General features: G+C 37.1%; 1 protein-coding gene and 1 long non-coding RNA gene across 4 annotated transcripts in view; one reads left to right on the top strand and one right to left on the bottom strand.

Annotated features, from left to right (window-relative positions):
* LOC311083995 (protein NLRC3-like) overlaps window positions 1–21154 on the bottom strand; it is a 441701-nt gene that overhangs the window by 227165 nt on the left and 193382 nt on the right. The window contains exons 11-13 of one of the 3 annotated variants that reach the window (XM_084115782.1): window positions 7430–7603; window positions 3667–3840; window positions 669–2076 (exon numbers count right to left, since the gene is read on the bottom strand). The exons of the other annotated variants lie outside the window; for them this stretch is intronic. Of the exons in view, the coding sequence (XP_083971908.1) occupies window positions 2070–2076; window positions 3667–3840; window positions 7430–7603 (355 nt within the window). The 3' untranslated portion in view covers window positions 669–2069. Of the gene's footprint in view, window positions 1–668; window positions 2077–3666; window positions 3841–7429; window positions 7604–21154 lie in introns of those variants that run through there. 3 annotated transcript variants of the gene reach the window in all.
* On the top strand, window positions 8904–21148 carry LOC311084003. The gene is made up of 3 exons (XR_014606405.1): window positions 8904–9991; window positions 12370–19948; window positions 19988–21148. It is a non-coding gene; the product is annotated as an uncharacterized lncRNA (long non-coding RNA).

The raw sequence follows: 21154 nt of genomic DNA, 5'->3' as shown, positions 1-21154 counted from the left end.
ATTAATTAATATTTAATCTTTTTATTAATATTATATGATATTATATTATATTTGATATTATTTTATTTTATTTATAGACTAAGGGTTGTATCAATTTGCATATGCTTTTATATGTTCTTACTTAATTGCATAATTGATAGAATATTCCCATAAGGCTCGTGTGAAAATATATGTCAATTATTTTATAAATTGCAAATTAATAGCAATGCTTCCCACAGGTGGTGGTGCGATAGACTTGTAGAACAATTCGTTGTGTAATGTTTGCAACTTCACTGCATTGCCTGTAAGAGTCGCCAACGGACAAAAACAATGAGAAATGTACGTACGCCAGACATGAAATTGGCGTGGAGGAACGCACATTCTCGCGTTAATTTCACTGTTAGTACATCCGACCGTGAGCGTGAAAGCTGGCGTACGCAAAGTTTTTGTGCGTACGCAAGATTGATACATGAGGCCCCTGGTCCCATTATTGTCTGTCAGCCAACAGCAGTGGCCCGAAGATCAACCAAGACTGGTTCGAGGCGGCATTTGACAGCTGGACGCCCCAGAAAAAGTACTTCTGGTTTAGAGCATGACTTGTTGTCAAGGTACACCAAATTGTCAGAATCTTTCAGCCTTGTGTGGCCAATCAGCTCTGTGATCATTGGTAATCATTAACTTTATGCAAACAAATACTTTTAAATGTTATGCTAGGTAGGAGGACTGCAGGTTATGAATTCATGTTGTTTGCAAAACTATATTAAACAATGAAGAATCGCAAAAAAAAAAAGTGTTTTGTTTTTGACAAACCTTTTATTTGTAGATTTGTTCCATACAGTAACGCGTAGTTTTCTCATTAAGCTCCTTTTTGGTTTGCGCGTGTGTGTGTGTGTGTGCGAGCACGCATGCGTTTAAAATCATATTTATTTTGTACGCTGAAAAAAATGATAGTTGAATTTACTAAAAAATTGTATCGTAAGCACACAATTGATTTTAGCTACATTTAAACAAATGCATTAAGTTGAACTTAATAAATTTTACATTAAATTATTTTTCTCATTGTTAAGCTCTTTTTTGGTTTGTGTGTGTGTGTGTGTGAGCGTGTGTGTGAAATCATATTTATTTTGTACACTAGTTAACACTAGCAACTGCACAAGGAAAAAAAAAGTACCTCTTTTTATTTACATAGTTTTATGACATGTTTTTTATGTGGGGGAATCACGCAGACTGACCCCGTCACCTCCATAGACATAAATAATATAAATATTTATTGTCTATGTTCACGTCAGTCAAGCCTGAAGCAAGACACACGCACGTGACGCAACCCATAGCAACGCGTTATGGCAACGACACCTCAGAGTGACAGATTCGTAAAAATAGGCTACTTTAGTTTTGTTCACATTGTCATGTTAATTATAATCGAATGCATTTTGTTTTATTGACCACAATATTATCATTGATATTTGTTTGAGAGGGGCACTTTTGATTAATTTTGAAAAGGGGCTCGAGCACCCAAGACCTTTTTCTAGAAGACTTTGAGCTTTGAAAGTTTGTAGATCCTATACATGCAAAAACATCTACACACCACACTAAAGAAAAAAGAAAACATGAAAACGCATCATATGACCCCTTTAATACATTAATACAAATGTAATGCAACTATTATTAAAAAAAAGATGTATAAACTCAAGCTTCCATTGCTTTCTAAAAGTGAGCGTGAACTGTTTCTTCTTCTCATAATTATGAAAAATTAATTTTAATTAGTCTTTGTCTCCCTCTGCTGGTACAACACAAACATATTCAGGCTCTTTATTTACTCTGTAACAAAACTCAGAGCTTTTTGAGTTTCTGTACATTTATACAAATAAAATGGTCTATGAATGAGAAACTGTAATTTGCTGCTGTGAGATAAAAGGTGTTTCGCTGCCGCCTCATCAGGTCTGTCAGAGGATTGTTGAAATCTAAATGAAGTCTTAATTTATAACAGTGAAGTCACTGTATCTTCAGTCTCTGTTGATTCTGTTGACTGTGAGTCTCTGTAGTGGATCCTTATTCACCATCAGATGATCATCAGAAGATCAGACTGTCATCTATAAGCTAAAATAAAACACACAGTCACATATGCAGTATGAGATATTACGTCTGTCACATCTTTTCATAAGAAAACTAACTAGATAATCTATATTAATTAATTCTCAAGCATGATCATATAGCTTCTATCTGATGCTCAAAGTCACTTTACAAAATCAAAAGCACATGAAAGGTCACTTTCACACAACGGACAGCTGATACAGAACCAGCAGAAATGATCATTACACTCACATTTAATATCAGTTAATAACAACCCAAATCTCAGATTATCACACACAGAAGGCGTCTTTACACAGAAACCAAATCTGAAGCGGCATAAAATCACAAAATGTGCATTTACACAGAATGTTTATTGCTTCTCTGACGTGGAGAACATAAATGCATTTACACAGGAATTAAAATCGTGGGAAATAATACTTTGAACATTACTATTTTAAAACTACAGTTTTAACAAAGTGTTATAAAATGAATTTAAAAGTAATTAAATAGACAAAGAAATTAAAATTCTGTATTTTTATTTATCTCGAGTTTTGATTTCCTCTGCGTGATATACGTTAGCTATCTCACGCTCTGATGTTTGTCATAACTCTGTGGTACTGATAGCTATTTTCTATTTCTTAATAAAATTGTTCCAGAAGGAACAAATGATACAAAGAAATTCTGAATTATTACACTGGGTCGATCACCATAGGATTTTTTTTTCTTTTTTTCAAAGAGCCAGAAAGAACAATTCTGCTGTCGTTAGCGTTTCAGGCAGGGCGTGTGTGGGTGAAATATCGTCCTCAAGAAGATGATTTTTGGAATATAATAAAACACAGTGACGCCGAATAAGCATTTAGCGTATCTGAGAGAAATGTAGCGGCGCGTTGATCTGCCAGTCTCTTCAAAGGAAGATTACAAACGGCGAAAGCCAATTGATTACACACGTCCACGACTCTGTTATTTTGGTGGTTTGCTTCACGATGTGAGTACAGGACACTTTTACTTTATTGTCCCTTGTTGGCTGACATTTTTTTATTTGGCTAAAACAATATGGAGCTAGGCCTATATGTTTAGTCTTCCGCTTCTTGATTCTCGCGCCGCGCGTTTGGTTGTCATGACAATAACGTAGTTTATAGCGGCACAAGGTCACGTTCATTTACACTGAACCAAAACAATACCAGAGTCATCTCTGATACTAGGAGCTGAGGTGGGTCAGACACGTCATACTTTAAGTTTGCTTTTATGCGGCATTGTGTCTTTACACAGAACTTTGAGCAGACACAGAGCCGCTGTAGAGCAGCCTTAACTCGGCTGTGTAAAGATGCCTATAGAGACAGTTAAAGGGGAAAAGCTGAAAATAACATTAATATTATTTTCACAATCAGTCACAACAGTATGAGCAGAATTAAACTCATATTAAACACAGTTTAGAGTTCAGAGACCTACAGAAACTGAAGCTGAATTTAAGACTCTGATGATCTCAGACACAATATTCACACACACACGTGGTGTTACTGAACCTGGTCCAATTTACTTATATTTCTAGTGAGTAAATCAGCCATTTGAACTTTAAATGAAAATATGATGATGAAAATTGTTAAAAACTATTCTTACAATAGTGTCTCCAGTTTATAATGTGGATCATCCTTCAGATCCTTTAACAGCTTCACTCCTGAGTCTCCTAGTTTATTCTCAGACAGATCCAGTTCTCTCAGGTGTGAGGGGTTTGATCTCAGAGCTGAAGCCAGAGCAGCACAACCTTCATCTGTGACACCACAATCCTCCAACCTGTAGAGAACAATGACACACATTAAGCCTATATCCAGAGATAAACACGACACTTAAAAAATAAATAACATAATGCTGTCAATATGAAATATATACAAATATTCATTAGAAACAAGTTGTTAAATTAAAACAGTTAGGATTAGGGGATTCAATATACAGTTTGTACAGTATAAAAATCATTATTTCTATGGAAAATCCCCATAAAACATGGAAACCCAACGTGTGTGTGAATGTGCTTTAATGCTTAATGTATTTGTAAGCATTTTAAGGGACATTGTGTGTGTGTGTGTGTGTGTGTGTGTGTATATGTGTGTGTGTGTGATTAATGTATTTGTAAGCATTTTAAGGAACGTGTGTGTGTGTGTGTGTGTGTGTGTGTGTGTGTGTGTGTGTGTGTGTGTGTTAGCAGGGGAGGATTGGGACGATTGTAAAGGTCCAGCAGAACTCCATAATTTCCTGGATGATTTTGGCATTTACTTAAAATAATCTTTTAGGAAGCACGCTATAAAGAACGGGTATTCATTATAGTGTGTGCCAAGTGTGTGTGTTCGTTCGCGGGTTATTCAGAAACGACACGGTGCGGAAACGGAAAATCACCAAGCGACACTAAAACTAGTCCAGTGATGTATATATTTAGGCTTTCTGAAGCCTTGGAGCCAATTTCTGTGAGGAATCGATCAAAATTCACGATTTCGTTCTAGTCATAGGTGTACATTTGTAATGATGTGCGATTCGTGAATGAATCATTTGAGTCGGTTCATTGCAGTGAATAGGAGAAACCCGTTAATAAACCAGTCTAGATGATTCAGTCATGAACAGAACTGATTTGGTTTACCGAGTTCAAATCACTGATTCAATGATCCTGTCAATGTTGTAGTGAACACTGTCTCAGGAAAGACTAAATGGTCTGGTCATGCTGTCTATTAAACACGATTTAGCACGACGGCTTATTTTCAAAGATCTGATCAAATAATGGTGTTGTACTGAATGCAGTATGTAATTATTTGTATAGTTATAAATGTATAATTTTAGTTAATTCAATAAACTTTCAAACTTTCATTTAGTTCTTTATTGTCTCTTGTTGAATAATAATTGCTATGCTTATAGATAATGATTGTTGTTATATGTGGCAAAAAGATAAGATAAGGGTTTATAGAAAATCCAGAGCTTCCCACTCGTATTTACGACATTAGACGCTTTTGCACTGTCGGGCCGAACGGTTCTAATTGTAACTGATCCATTCCGTGCCGATCCGGGTCAGCTGGTGCGGTTACGGCTTCATTCTCCACTGTGGGTTTGACAGCAGCCGCTCTTTAGAATGTAATGCAAACGCGTCAGTCGTTGCCTTGGTAACGCGGCGGTTTACTGATGATATGAGATGTGAATAGCGATCGCGTTATGGAGAATGATCAGCTATTGCTTTTAATTTGATTATTGCTTTGTTTAGTTCACTCAAAGAGTGACTTTACTTAATATACTTAATATACTTAACCAGCTACAGAGAAACTGGCAGCCAGGCAACAGACAAGTGACCAATCCTGGCGACTTTACTTCACGGATTCTACCAGCACGGTTCGGCTGAGGATTCATTACCATTATAAGAACCGTTCGGCCCGACGGAGGAAAAGCGACTATTGTGGAGGCGTTCATGTGCGTTCAACTCGTAAATACAATCTTTACAAGATGACATGAATGCACCATATGAGTGTTGAGTGACGTAATATCCCTTTCAAGTGGACGCGCGGAAGAGACGTGAGACTGAAAGCACTGAAAAGCCCTCGCGCTACTCATATGCTGAGAGAGAGATAAGACAGTAGAGCTGCACGATTCATCTTTAAAATACTGTGATCTCCATTCAAACACCCACACGATCTTTCAATTTGTCTATTAAACCTTTGACAAAATCATATCGAAACATTCAAATCTGTGTTGGCGCTGCCGCTGACCCAGAGAGAGTTGTCATGAAACAGCTTCACAAAAGATCTTTAAAACCTCATAATAGTATCATTATTTCTGTGATACAATAGTTCAAATTATCATAGAAGTACTGGGATAAAAGTTTAAAGCTCGAATATAAACATCGATGTCTAAGATAGCGATCAAAATAGAGTAAATCAGCCTTTGATAGAAACTTGGCGCCTAAAATAACGCATTTATCGATTACATTATTCCGCCACTAGGTGGCGACAACTGACTGTTAAAACATGTATTTGTAATTGAATTATTTAATCAAGAGAATGTAGCACTGTATGATGCTTCTGAAATAAAACTCAGAAAGATGTGATGAATTGAATTTGTAAATATGACTCATCTTATACATCATGTACAGTCTGTATAAGAGTATGATTTAACTTTTACCCATAGTCTAGTGTAAAAAAGAAGAAATACATTGCAATATCGAATCGCATTGTAGAAACGCAATTCTTAAAAATTGCAGTACATATCGTATCCAGCCCTAGTGTGTGTGTGTGTGTGTGTGTGTGTGTGTGAGTGAGTGAGTGAGAGAGAGAGAGAGAGAGAGAGAGAGAGTGTGTGTGTGAGTGTGAGAGAGAGTTTGTGTGTGTGTGAGAGTGTGCTTAATGTAAGCATTTTAAGGAACTCTTAATATTAATGTAATTAATGTCCAATAAAGGCTGTATTAAAGCACTTAATGACATTTTCTGATTCTCCGTGACCTAATCTAGAGTGAGAACTATTTATGGTTAATACGTTGTTAACAAAGCATTATCTAACTCTTTACATAAGAGCTAATTAAACAATAATACTTGGTTAATTACAGTGACAGTGAACCAAGAATTTGCTATTTGTATATAGTCTCTTAATATATTAACTACAGCTTATATATTATTATATACTATTCATTAACTATAAACTAATAGTTTAAAATGATTTATAATCGCTGTGTTACTGTATACTTGTGATAAAGTGTTGCCATTATTTCAGACCGGTCGCATTAAGTGTAATTGTTCCTTTTGTGTGTGATGGAGTGATTCTTCTTTTTCAAAAACAACACAAAATAAACAAAGTAAAGATGAATTTGACTGATAGCATTATTATTATTATTTTCAAGATGTCCATAGATATGGTGATATATTGTTATTGTGTGTTATTTTGGCCATGATAATCATGTAGTGATAAATCTGATATGGTGACAGCCCTGGTTCAGGTGAAACACACACCACTTCCCTCTTTTCAGCTGCACACACACATTTTGAGGCGATGCTCAAGCTTTTACAAGGGTCTGTTTGCACAAGCATTACAAGGCAAGTTGATTTACAGCAAACATTTGTAATTTAAAAAACCCTCTTCACTGTATCCTGCATCTGTTGTCTGGTTTGTAGTTCGTCCGGTTTATTTAACTGTTAGTTTTAATAATATAGTAAGATGTAAATGTTCCTCTTCAGGGAGACTCCTCACCGCTGCCTTCTACCGCCGGCAGGATCTGACGGCTCAAGCTGGAGTCTGTCGCTGAACCACCGGATGGGGCTTACACCAAAGATATAGTGTATACACTATCTACTGTACATATTAATACTAATACTTATTAATACTTATTCACTCCGAGTCTTTATGGTAGAGATGATCTTACCACAGTATCTCCAGTTTACAGTGAGGATTCGCCAGTACAGCAGAAAACAGCTTCACTCCTGAGTCTCCTAGTTTATTCTTAGACAGATTCAGTGTTCTCAGGTGTGAGGGGTTTGATCTCAGAGCTGAAGCCAGAGCAGCACAACCTTCATCTGTGACACCACAATCACTCAACCTGTAGAGAACAATGACACACATTAAGCCTATATCCAGAGATAAACACGACACTTAAAAAATAAATAACATAATGCTGTCAATATGAAATATATACAAATATTCATTAGAAACAAGTTGTTAAATTAAAACAGTTAGGATTAGGGGACTCAATATACAGTTTGTACAGTATAAAAATCATTATTTCTACGGAAAATCCCCATAAAACATGGAAACCCAACGTGTGTGTGAATGTGATTTAATGCTTAATGTATTTGTAAACATTTTAAGGAACGTGCGTGTGTGTGTGTGTGTGTGTGTGTGTGCTTAATGTATTTGTAAACATTTTAAGGAACATGTGAATGTGTGTGTGTGTGTGTGTGTGCTTAATGTATTTGTAAACATTTTAAGGAACGTGCGTGTGTGTGAATGTGTGTGTGTGTGTGCTTAATGTATTTGTAAACATTTTAAGGAACGTGTGAATGTGTGTGTGTGTGTGTGCTTAATGTATTTGTAAACATTTTAAGGAGCATTGTGTGTGTGTGTGTGTGTGTGTGTGTGTGTATGTGTGTGTGATTAATGTATTTGTAAGCATTTTGAGGAACGTGTGAATGTGTGTGTGTGTGTGTGCTTAATGTATTTGTAAACATTTTAAGGAGCATTGTGTGTGTGTGTGTATGTGTGTGTGATTAATGTATTTGTAAGCATTTTGAGAAACATTTGTGTGTGTGTGTGTGTGTGTGTGTGTGTGTGTGTGTGTGTTAGCAGGGGAGGATTGGGACGATTCTAAAGGTCCAGCAGAACTCCATAATTTCCTGGATGATTTTGGCATTTACTTCGTAAAATAATCTTTTAGGAAGCACGCTATAAAGAACGGGTATTCATTATAGTGTGTGCCAAGTGTGTGTGTTCGTTCGCGGGTTATTCAGAAACGACACAGTGCGGAACGAATTTATGCGGAAATCACCAAGCGACAATAAAACTAGTCCAGTGATGTATATATTTAGGCTTTCTGAAACCTTGGAGCCAATTTCTGTGAGGAATCGATCAAAATTCACGATTTCGTTCTAGTCATAGGTGTACATTTGTAATGATGTGCGATTCGTGAATGAATCATTTGAGTCGGTTCATTGCAGTGAATAGGAGAAACCCGTTAATAAACCAGTCTAGATGATTCAGTCATGAACAGAACTGATTTGGTTTACCGAGTTCAAATCACTGATTCAATGATCCTGTCAATCATGGGCGAGGCTAGCCCCTAAAACTTGGAGTAAGAAATGTTGTTATTCTAAAAAAAAATTTTATTTTAATTTTTTGTCTTTGACAAGGTTAAATAATGTTCTTCATCTTCAATCCGCAGCAGCACCAAGCAGAGCGCAGGTCAGAAACAGAGGCGCGCGTGTGTGTGTGTTTGTTCATCTGAGCCTCATTGGTCTTTCACTTCTCGTCAATGTCAGAATATTTGAGATGACCAATCAAATCAAAGTAGGCGGGCTTTATGTTCACAGAAGCTGCTGAGCGCGAATTTTAGCAGCACGACTGACGCTTCAGTTTATGGTCAAGTGCGAGTTAAGAAGATGTAAGTAGCTAAACTAAACATTTTATATTTGACAGTTTTTTAGGTCATAAATGTTAAACGAATGACAAAAATAATTAGAAAACTAATAAACTTTTGTCTAATTTCGCCATTTTGAGCTGAAAATAGGCCTATAACGTGTAATTATGTCATTGTGAGGGGACAAGAAACATTAACAAAGCCGTTTTCATAGGCACAAGATTAATAATGCATGTGTACATGTTGAGAATTAATATAATACAATTTGTAGCCTTCAGTAAATTAAAAAAGTTCAGCTTTAGGAGGGGAAGAGACAGGGCAAGATCAGGAGACTGAGAGAAAAAGACAGAGTGATGGAGATGAGGAGAGAGCAGGTTTTAAATCTATTTCTTATCCTTTTTTGGCCTTCAAACGTCTTGAAATGCACATATCAGAGAAATAAAAATGTTTAACCCCATAACAACCTCAAATTTATGACCTCTTTGATTATAAAGCCCTGTCTACGGCCATGTATTAGGCCTAGATCAATAATGAATGTGTACATATTGTGAATGAATTTAATAAACTTAGTTATCTAGCTTTCCTGGTAGCTTTGTCTGAGAAAATGATTCATGAATCAACCTATCAGTTGACCCTATGTTTACTTTCTTCACTGACAGACAAAAATGAAAAGTCTATATCAGTCAAAGCTCAGCTTTAGGAGGGGAAAAGACAGAGCAAGAGAAAAACAAAGAGAAAAAGAGTGTGATGCTGATGAGGTGAGGAAAATAAACAGCTGCCCGCACATGGTTTTAAAGCTGTTGTTATTCAATGTTTTTGGCCTTCAAAACATCTTAAAATGCACATATGTAGACAGTGGCGGAGCCAGAGGGGGGTCCGGGGTTTGGCGATTGGCCACCCCGGGTGCCACCCCAAAATTTTATTTGCTACTGGCAGTTGCTGATGCTGATTTGAAAATAAAATAAAAAATTACGTTCGCCGGCAGAGCGTCGCGCGCGCAGTTTTCAAACGAACGAGCAGACAGAGGACAAGAGATGGTTGAAAGATACCGAACTTCCCGGATAAGAAAACATCATATTTGAAGTAAGTTTTCAAGGTTTAGCATCAGGGTGGTTTGCTCCGAATACATTAGGCCTAATACACGCATACAGTAGGCTACCTTGCCGTGTGTACGTTACAGTATACAAATGTTCAAGCCAATGCGAGGATAGGAGATCAAAACGCATGCAAAGAAGAGCAGAAACAAGCGATATTTCATAATGCGATCACTGACTGTGAAGCTTTATGGGTGTAGGGTGTTGATGGACTCGATCTATTGTGTTTTGATCATCATTAAATCTGATCTAGATGTAACGTTAGTCTTTGATAAAAATGCAATTTTCTCAGCTTTTTGCTCATGTTGCTTTTTATGAAACAACTGCCAACATTCAAGTGTTGATAAAAAAGATGCACGAAGCTAGAATAAAACAGATTTTTTTGTTGTTTAAAAGCATAGGGTCTGTTCTTTCTTTTGGTATGTTGAGATATTCATACAACAAAATATTCTGGGGTGCCATGAAATTGTGAAAATTACCAAAAACACCATTTTTTTATACTGGCGAGAATAGTTAAGATAAAAATGTTGGTAATTGGATGATGAAGAGAATATGAAGATGATTGGAATTTGGAATCATATTTTAAATTAGTCATATTTTTGAACAGGGTCAATTAAACATGAAAAGAAAGGGAGAGATAGGCTATCAGAGTTCTTTTTAAATAAGCACAAACATAGTCCAGTCATTTTTATGAAAAAAAAAAGGTTGAACAAATTGCAACAGAAGCAAACTCAAATAATTTTGTATCCTCAATATGTCCTGAGTAAGGAAAAAAAGTCCAGAAGAATCCCATTAGGGGAAAGTTTTGAAAACTGTTTCTGGGGATTCACTTTTTATTTTACCTACCTTTTGTCTTCTGCATTCTCCTTAACATTGTCTCCTGTTCTTCCCTCAGACTCGTCCCCCAGAAACAGTCCCATGGACCCAGCCCCAAACCCAATCTCTTAAAAATTAATAAAGGCTGGTTTCTAAAGTACTTCTTCCTGCCTCTATGTATTAATGCTCATGGGTAGCCAAAATGGGTTCCATTCAGACCTTAAGTATTTTACTGTTATTTGTCAACAAGATTCAACAAGACATTTCACCTGGCTATACCCAATGTTTAGACCTGTTGTGGTATTTATGCAAAATAGCACATCTGTAATTAGATAATGCACCGTTTGTCCATGTTAACAAACAATTTTAAAAAACTTGTCATACATTATTTGTTTGTCTTGATATAAGTAATCAACTCCGTAATTTTCATGTTGATATCTAAAGGTTACATTTTTTACCCTATTCATGTGAGTAAAAGAATGAATAGGTGTATGAATAGGCTATATTTGGGTCTTTTTCGAAACTTTCCCCTAATGGGATTCTTAGGGACTTGTTTTTCCTTACTTAGGACATATTGAGGATACAAAATCAGTTGAGTTTGATTCTGTTGCAATTTGTTCAAGGTTGACCCCCATTTTGGCTTAAAATGACTGGACTAACAGGCAGATCAGGTGCAAACAGACCCCAGCCCTTGCATCACCACTGGTTAGTCAGAGTCAGTGTGATCAGACTTCAGGACCAGCAACAGCTCAGAGCATCTACCAGACACAGGCAGTCAATCACATACCCAATTCAGGAATTTAAGTTGAGATGATTTTGCCAGATTAAAAGGATAGTTCACCCAAAAATGAACACAAAAAATAATTATAAATTAAATAATTATAATTAGAAAGAATAATTATAAATTATTATAAAGAAAGAATTATGTTGTATTAAATCTTCCTAGGATAAGATTTTATATTGATGGGCAATAAAATTGTTTACATGTTTCTGCTATATCTAATTAAAAAAAACATTTTTTTTGTAAATGTGAGGGTGGTTTTTTTTTTGGTAAATAAACGCAGCAGTTCATAACAGACCCATGCTACGGTATCTTATCTCCTTGGTACTTCAGCTTTGTTTTCTGCAAATATTTTGGATGTTCAACACTTATAGACACAAACAGAGTGACCCAATTCCTTCCATAAGCTTTTCCACTGTGTATGTATGTGTGTGTGTGTGTGTGTGTGTGTGTGTGTGTGTGTACTGTGTACCCCCGAAAGTGGCAGTGCCCACCCCCTGGCCACCCCATGTATAAAACTCTAGTTCCGCCACTGTATGTAGATCAGAGAAATCAGCACTGTCCTGGTACAGCATAATATTTTTAGCCATTTCAATGAAATCCAAATAAATAATAATAAAAAAAACTTTATGTAGGCACACACAGACATCAAGAATTAGCGTATGAATCTCAACAATGGTGACAAACAGATCACCCCCTGATTATAAGCTCATTATTTATTCATGCAGCAATGCATGATGGGAGCCATTAATGAGTTTTGATTGGTTGCACCCAGAATGCACATCAACATTCTGTACAGAATGCACTGCACCCAGAATGCACTGCAACCTCGAGGGTGCATGCGCACGCGGCGACCGGCAGTGAGAGTTTGGCATCCTCGTGTTACTTGTTTTTTAAGTGTTTTTCGTTTTATTTATTTGTATGTGTTCCGAGAGAGCTGTTTTTATGGACTGCTTCCTGTGCTCCTAATACAAAAATGGATTTTATTTACCTAATCGCCCTGTGGATCTTGTTTTATCTACTGTTTGTATGCAACGTCAATGGTGCAAGGATACAGTACACAAGAGATGCACTGCTGCAACTGAATTGTCCGAGTCTTGCTCGTGCGACAGACAGCATGCTACAGTCACCAGACTTTCATGGTATAACGAGAGATAAGAAGAGGAGGAAGAGGGGTAAACGAAGTGGTGTTAAACTACGCGTGAGGAAACAGCGACTCACTCGGATACCCCTGCCCTCAATTATTATGGGGAATGTTCAGTCTCTGAGAAACAAAACGGACGAGCTTCAGGGAAACGTTCGTTTCCAGAAGGATTTCAGAGACTGCTGCATCATGGCTTTTACTGAAACATGGTTCACTGAACACGACCAGGATAACGACTTGATCATCGAGGGATTTGGAGCGCCACTCCGTCTGGATCGGAAGGCTGAAGTGACGAAGAAAACTCAAGGAGGTGGGGTATGTCTATACCTAAACAAACGCTATTGTTGCTCTGTGACTGTCAGAGAACGCATTTGTACGCCAAATGTCGAACTCATGTCGGTATCACTGCGGCCTTTCTACCTGCCCCGTGAGTTTCCACAACTTTTCATAACAATAGTGTACATTCACCCGAAGGCAAATGCTGTTTCTGCCTCTAGCACCATTTTCGATGTAGTACAAAAACTACAATCGATTTCACCGGATGCACCAAACTTCATATTGGGGGATTTTAATCATGTCTCCCTTAAACAGTCACTCATAAACTTCCAACAATATGTCTCCTGTCCAACAAGGCAGGATAAGATTTTAGATCTATGTTATGGGTCGGTCAAAGACGCCTATAAATCACTCCCACTGCCACCACTAGGCTCTGCTGACCATAACTGTGTCCACTTACTTCCTATTTATAAAACTGTTTTAAAAAGAGAGAAAGCACAAACAAAGGCCATTATGGACTGGAATGATAAATCTGTGCTATGCTTGCAGGAATGCTATGACTGTACAAATTGGGACATGTTTAAACAGACTTGTGGTGATGATTTGGACAGACTTGCTGATGTAACATGCTCATATGTAGCCTTCTGTAGGGATATGATCATTCCCTGTAAGCTAGTTAAAATTTATCCTAATAATAAGCCATGGGTAACCAAATCTGTTAAATCCAGCATACAGAAAAAGAAACTCGCGTTTAAACAGGGAGTAGTCTTAGACATGCATACAGCTAGTAAGGAGCTGAAAATAGAAATATTAAAAGCAAAACATATCTATAAATCTGAATTAGAAAATAAGATGGCTGCAAATAATCTTGGCTCAGCCTGGTCTAGCATGAAAACGATAACAGGCCTCCGGAATCCAAAGAACAGCAGCCAGGTAACCCTTGATGGTTTTAACTCTGATACTGAGCTTGCAAATTCGCTTAACCAATTTTTTAACCGTTTTGATACGCTTGATTTTAAAAATGAAATTCAGGATCTGAGAAATAAATTTGAAGATAACCAGTACTCAGAAATAGACCAAAAAAGTGTGGAAAAAGCATTTCGCTCAGTAAAAGTAACTAAGAGTCACGGACCTGACAAAATATGTGGTCGTTTACTTAAATTTTGTGCAAAAGAACTGAGTCCTATTTTCCATTTTATTTTTAATAAATCTTTACAGACACAGCATGTACCCAAGGTTTGGAAGGATGCGGTGGTAGTTCCTGTTCCTAAATCAAGTTGCCCTAAAACCCATAATGATTTTAGACCGATTGCTCTCACGTCGATTTTAATGAAAATCTTAGAAAAATTGGTTAGGTCAGATATACTATGGAAAACGGAGCATGCACTGGACCCAATGCAGTTTGCTTATAGGAAACACAGAGGAGTAGAAGATGCCACAGTTACCTTGCTGAATCTAATTGTTAAACACCTGGAAGGAACTGGGTCTCACGCTAAACTCTTGTTTGTTGATTTTTCGTCTGCTTTTAATACAATTCAACCACATATTTTAATCAGTCGGCTAGCAGAACAGTTCGATTTGAGTAAAAATCTTGTGGGGTGGATTTTAGATTTTTTAACTGATAGGACACAACGAGTTAAGGTAAATGGAACGCTGTCAGATCCAGTCTCCTCCTCAACGGGCTCCCCTCAAGGATGTGTACTTTCGCCCCTCTTGTTTATCCTCTACACAAACATGTGTCAGAGTAGTTATGAAAATAGGACCATCATAAAATATGCAGATGATTCTGTAATTGTCAGTAGGCTTCAGGACAATGAGACCTGTCACGGCCCGATAACTGATGACTTTGTCACGTGGTGTGAGGAGTCCTACCTTCAGTTAAACATAATAAAGACAAAAGAAATGATCATTGATTTTAGAAAACATAATCATACACATGAAGTAACATTCATCAAAGGTCAAACAGTTGAATGTACACAAACCTACAAATATCTCGGGACAATTATCGACTCAAAATTAAATTTTGGGGCAAATTGTGAAGCTGTGTGCAAAAAGGGGCACCAGCGTCTGTTTTGTCTGAGGAAATTATCTTACTTTAACGTTGACAAAACCATCATGGTCCTATTTTATCGAGCTTTCATGGAATCAGTTTTATCTTTTTGTATGGTGTCATGGTTTGGGAATCTATCCTTAAAAAACAGAAATTCCCTAAACCAAATTGTTAAATGGTCTAGTAAGTTGATTGGAGTGTCTCAGTTAAGCCCAGTGTCCCTGTATACCAGACAGTTACAGCAGATAACTGGCTCAATTTTAAACGATGATGCCCATCCTTTGCATAGTGAATTTCAACTTCTTCCATCCAGACGAAGGTATAGAGTTCCAAAGAGCAGAAATAAGCGGTATAAAAATAGCTTTGTTCCAGCAGCCATTAATCAGAGGAACAAAATATATAGATGACACAGAAGCTATGCTAGTTTTAAGCTATGCTTTTTTTTGTGACACCAGTTTTTTAATCTTTTGTATAGTCAAATGTTTTTATTGTTTGTGTTTTGTCTAAATGTATGGATGACACTCTGACACTGCAAACCAAATATACCTACGGGTACAAATAAAGAAAACCTGAAACCTGAAACATGCTTTATAATTGTCGTCACCATTGTTGAGATTCACAGGCTGATTCTTGATGTCAATGTGTCTAAAACCTAAATTATACAGAAAAAAAATATTTTTTGTATAATGGAAACTTTTAAGAAATTCTAAATATTATGCTGTACAAGGACAGTGCTATAATTAATAAAGTAAACCTAACTCAGAAATTGGTTTCTTTAATTTAAGTGAACTTGAAAAATGAGTGAGCAGAACTAAAAGTGTTAAGTTGTAGGTATTTAGTAATTCTAAGTGGGGTTAAATTGATATCAAGCAATCCACACAAATTGAAAAAACTAAGTTAACACTAATCATGGCTATTAAGTTACATGAACATAAAACAAATGTGCTAGTGGTACTAGTACTGATTTATTACTGCACACTTAAAATAAACAAGCTTTTCTAACTCACTAATCTTAAGCTCACTTTGCTTAAAGGGACACTTCACCCATTTGCATTAAGCTTTGTATTGTTAGAAACCCAGTCATATATTATAATAAACGTGGATTTTTCATTCATTTTTCCCTGAGATGGGAGAAATAAGGATTTAAGTGTTTTACTTCCTGCTTATTATGACGTAAAAATCATCATTTTGCGTCATAATAAGCAGGAAGTCACATTTCATTGAAAAGTGTAGAGACTACAAACACTAGCTCCTCATTATTCCAGGGGGCAGGACCCGCTCACGCTACAGGCCTATTACAGATCAGTGGGTGGGACTTCACTTTCTGAAACTGAAAGCAATATCCTCCATCTTGTTTGAAGCTAAGCTAACAGGCACTGTGGAGACAGATGTGAAGATATGACAATAGCGGAGGGTAACGTTACTCAGTATGATGTAGAAGAAGAGGATTTCGGAAGTCTGATGCTTGAATCAGGTGTTTGTGGCTACCTTTACAAGCCGCATAGCGAAGAGCAGCCGAGGCAGAAGACCTGCCTGTCGCGGACGAGAAGCCCAGACTGGCTCGAGCTGGGGGCGGACTGGTGGCGCCGGTGATCTCACTATGCAACTACGAACACAGAGATAAGAGTCCGTCTGCGGCAAAGAATTTAAACGATGCCAATTTCTCCTGGACGAAATCTCTGAATCAGACGAGGACACGGACGTTTGTGTTGTGAACCATCCTAGTTTCGCACCGCATCTGACTGAACATCCCGGTAACGTTACCATGCAATAATTCACCACTTCGAAAGAAATACAAATGAGGAGTAATTCACTAATGAGTTCGCCAACTAACTAACGTTAGACATTTTGTGTGAAATGAATTTCAAGCTCCGGTGGTAGCTAGCCTTATAGACGGATGAGTGATTCATATGCTGTTCTGGATTAGTGGGAGTGGCTTGCGCAGCTGTGCAATGTGGTGCATTGTGGGAGTTGTTGTCTTTCATACAAATGCGTCCTGAAGTTACTTTCTTTCTTTCCTCGGTCAAGAAGGCACCAAATTCAAAATTTATTTTACATTTCGACTACATATATGACCCACTTTCAATAAAGATCAATGTTCCCATGGGTGAAATGCTCCTTTAATTTTTTTGAGGCAACGAGTTTGCATACTTTTTTTAAGTAAGGTCAACTAATTACATTTTACAGTGTATATAACGTGTAATTATGTCATTGTGAGGGGACAAGAAACATTAACAAAGCCGTTTTCATAGGCACAAGATTAATAATGCATGTGTACATGTTGAGAATTAATATAATACAATTTGTAGCCTTCAGTAAATTAAAAAAGTTCAGCTTTAGGAGGGGAAGAGACAGGGCAAGATCAGGAGACTGAGAGAAAAAGACAGTGATGGAGATGAGGAGAGAGCAGGTTTTAAATCTATTTCTTATCCTTTTTTGGCCTTCAAACGTCTTAATGCACATATCAGAGAAATAAAAATGTTTAACCCCATAACAACCTCAAATTTATGACCTCTTTGATTATAAAGCCCTGTCTACGGCCATGTATTAGGCCTAGATCAATAATGAATGTGTACATATTGTGAATGAATTTAATAGACTTAGTTATCTAGCTTTCCTGGTAGCTTTGTCTGAGAAAATGTTTTCATGAATCAACCTATCAGTTGACCCTATGTTTACTTTCTTCACTGACAGACAAAAATGAAAAGCCTATATCAGTCAAAGCTCAGCTTTAGGAGGGGAAAAGACAGAGCAAGAGAAAAACAAAGAGAAAAAGAGTGTGATGCTGATGAGGTGTGGAAAATAAACAGCTGCCCGCACATGGTTTTAAAGCTGTTGTTATTAAATTTTTTTGGCCTTCAAAACATCTTAAAATGCACATATGTAGATCAGAGAAATCTAAATTGTCTCGGGGGAACATGCCCCCGGACCCCCCTAAATACCTCGCATTCGGTACCTCAGTGATTATAAAACCCCGCCATATCCATGTTAATGGATGAATGAATGAAACTAGTTAATAATGCGCATTAGACCATAAACTAAATATTTTTAAATCATACCCTCATTGGGGGCTGAGCACCCCTAAAATGAAAATCCTATAATCGCCCCTGCTGTCAATGTTGTAGTGAACACTGTCTCAGGAAAGACTAAATGGTCTGGTCATGCTGTCTATTAAACACGATTTAGCACGACGGCTTATTTTCAAAGATCTGATCAAATAATGGTGTTGTACTGAATGCAGTATGTAATTATTTGTATAGTTATAAATGTATAATTTTAGTTAATTTAATAAACTTTCAAACTTTCATTTAGTTCTTTATTGTCTCTTGTTGAATAATAATTGCTATGCTTATAGATAATGATTGTTGTTATATGTGGCAAAAAGATAAGATAAGGGTTTATAGAAAATCCAGAGCTTCCCACTCGTATTTACGACATTAGCCGCTTTTGCACTGTCGGGCCGAACGGTTCTCATTGTAACTGATCCATTCCGTGCCGATCCGGGTCAGCTGGTGCGGTTACGGCTTCATTCTCCACTGTGGGTTTGACAGCAGCCGCTCTTTGGGATGTAATGCAAACGCGTCAGTCGTTGCCTTGGTAACGCGGCGGTTTACTGATGATATGAGATGTGAATAGCGATCGCGTTATGGAGAATGATCAGCTATTGCTTTTAATTTTATTATTGCTTTGTTTAGTTCACTCAAAGAGTGACTTTACTTAATATACTTAATATACTTAACCAGCTACAGAGAAACTGGCAGCCAGGAAACAGACAAGTGACCAATCCGGGCGACTTTACTTCACGGATTCTACCAGCACGGCTGAGGATTCATTACCATTATAAGAACCGTTCGGCCCGACGGAGGAAAAGCGACTATTGTGGAGGCGTTCATGTGCGTTCAACTCGTAAATACAATCTTTACAAGATGACAAAGCACTGAAAAGCCCTCGCGCTACTCATATGCTGAGAGAGAGATAAGACAGTAGAGCTGCACGATTCATCTTTAAAATACTGTGATCTCCATTCAAACACCCACACGATCTTTCAATTTGTCTATTAAACCTTTGACAAAATCATATCGCAACATTCAAATCTGTGTTGGCGCTGCCGCTGACCCAGAGAGAGTTGTCATGAAACAGCTTCACAAAAGATCTTAAAACCTCATAATAGTATCATTATTTCTGTGATACAATAGTTCAAATTATCATAGAAGTATTGGGATAAAAGTTTAAAGTTCGAATATAAACATCGATGTCTAAGATAGCGATCAGAATAGAGTAAATCAGCCTTTGATAGAAACTTGGCGCCTAAAATAACGCATTTATCGATTACATTATTCGGCCACTAGGTGGCGACAACTGACTGTTAAAACATGTATTTGTAATTGAATTATTTAATCAAGAGAATGTAGCACTGTATGATGCTTCTGAAATAAAACTCAGAAAGATGTGATGAATTGAATTTGTAAATATGACTCATCTTATACATCATGTACAGTCTGTATAAGAGTATGATTTAACTTTTACCCATAGTCTAGTGTAAAAAAGAAGAAATACATTGCAATATCGAATCGCATTGTAGAAACGCAATTCTTAAAAATTGCAGTACATATCGTATCCAGCCTTAGTGTGTGTGTGTGTGTGTGGGTGTGTGTGAGAGAGAGAGAGAGAGAGAGAGAGAGAGAGAGAGAGAGAGAGAGAGAGTGTGTGTGTGTGTGAGTGTGAGAGAGAGTTTGTGTGTGTGTGTGTGTGTGTGAGAGAGAGAGAGAGAGAGAGAGAGAGAGTGTGTGTGTGTGTGTGTGTGTGAGTGTGAGAGAGAGTTTGTGTGTGTGTGAGAGAGTGTGCTTAATGTAAGCATTTTAAGGAACTCTTAATATTAATGTAATTAATGTCCAATAAAGGCTGTATTAAAGCACTTAATGACATTTTCTGATTCTCCGTGACCTAATCTAGAGTGAGAACTATTTATGGTTAATACGTTGTTAACAAAGCATTATCTAACTCTTTACATAAGAGCTAATTAAACAATAATACTTGGTTAATTACAGTGACAGTGAACCAAGAATTTGCTATTTGTATATAGTCTCTTAATATATTAACTACAGCTTATATATTATTATATACTATTCATTAACTATAAACTAATAGTTTAAAATGATTTATAAGCGCTGTGTTACTGTATACTTGTGATAAAGTGTTGCCATTATTTCAGACCGGTCGCATTAAGTGTAATTGTTCCTTTTGTGTGTGATGGAGTGATTCTTCTTTTTCAAAAACAACACAAAAATAAACAAAGTAAAGATGAATTTGACTGATAGCATTATTATTATTATTATCAAGATGTCCATAGATATGGTGATATATTGTTATTGTGTGTTATTTTGGCCATGATAATCATGTAGTGATAAATCTGATATGGTGACAGCCCTGGTTCAGGTGAAACACACACCACTTCCCTCTTTTCAGCTGCACACACACATTTTGAGGCGATGCTCAAGCTTTTACAAGGGTCTGTTTGCACAAGCATTACAAGACAAGTTGATTTACAGCAAACATTTGTAATTTAAAAAACCCTCTTCACTGTATCCTGCATCTGTTGTCTGGTTTGTAGTTCGTCCGGTTTATTTAACTGTTAGTTTTAATAATATAGTAAGATGTAAATGTTCCTCTTCAGGGAGACTCCTCACCGCTGCCTTCTACCGCCGGCAGGATCTGACGGCTCAAGCTGGAGTCTGTCTCTGAACCACCGGATGGGGCTTACACCAAAGATATAGTGTATACACTATCTACTGTACATATTAATACTAATACTTATTAATACTTATTCACTCCGAGTCTTTATGGTAGAGATGATCTT

This window comes from Abramis brama (genome assembly GCF_963993115.1).
Source record: "Abramis brama genome assembly, chromosome: 5".
In the NCBI taxonomy this organism is placed as follows: domain Eukaryota; kingdom Metazoa; phylum Chordata; class Actinopteri; order Cypriniformes; family Leuciscidae; genus Abramis; species Abramis brama.
This window is presented reverse-complemented; position numbering and strand designations above follow the sequence as displayed.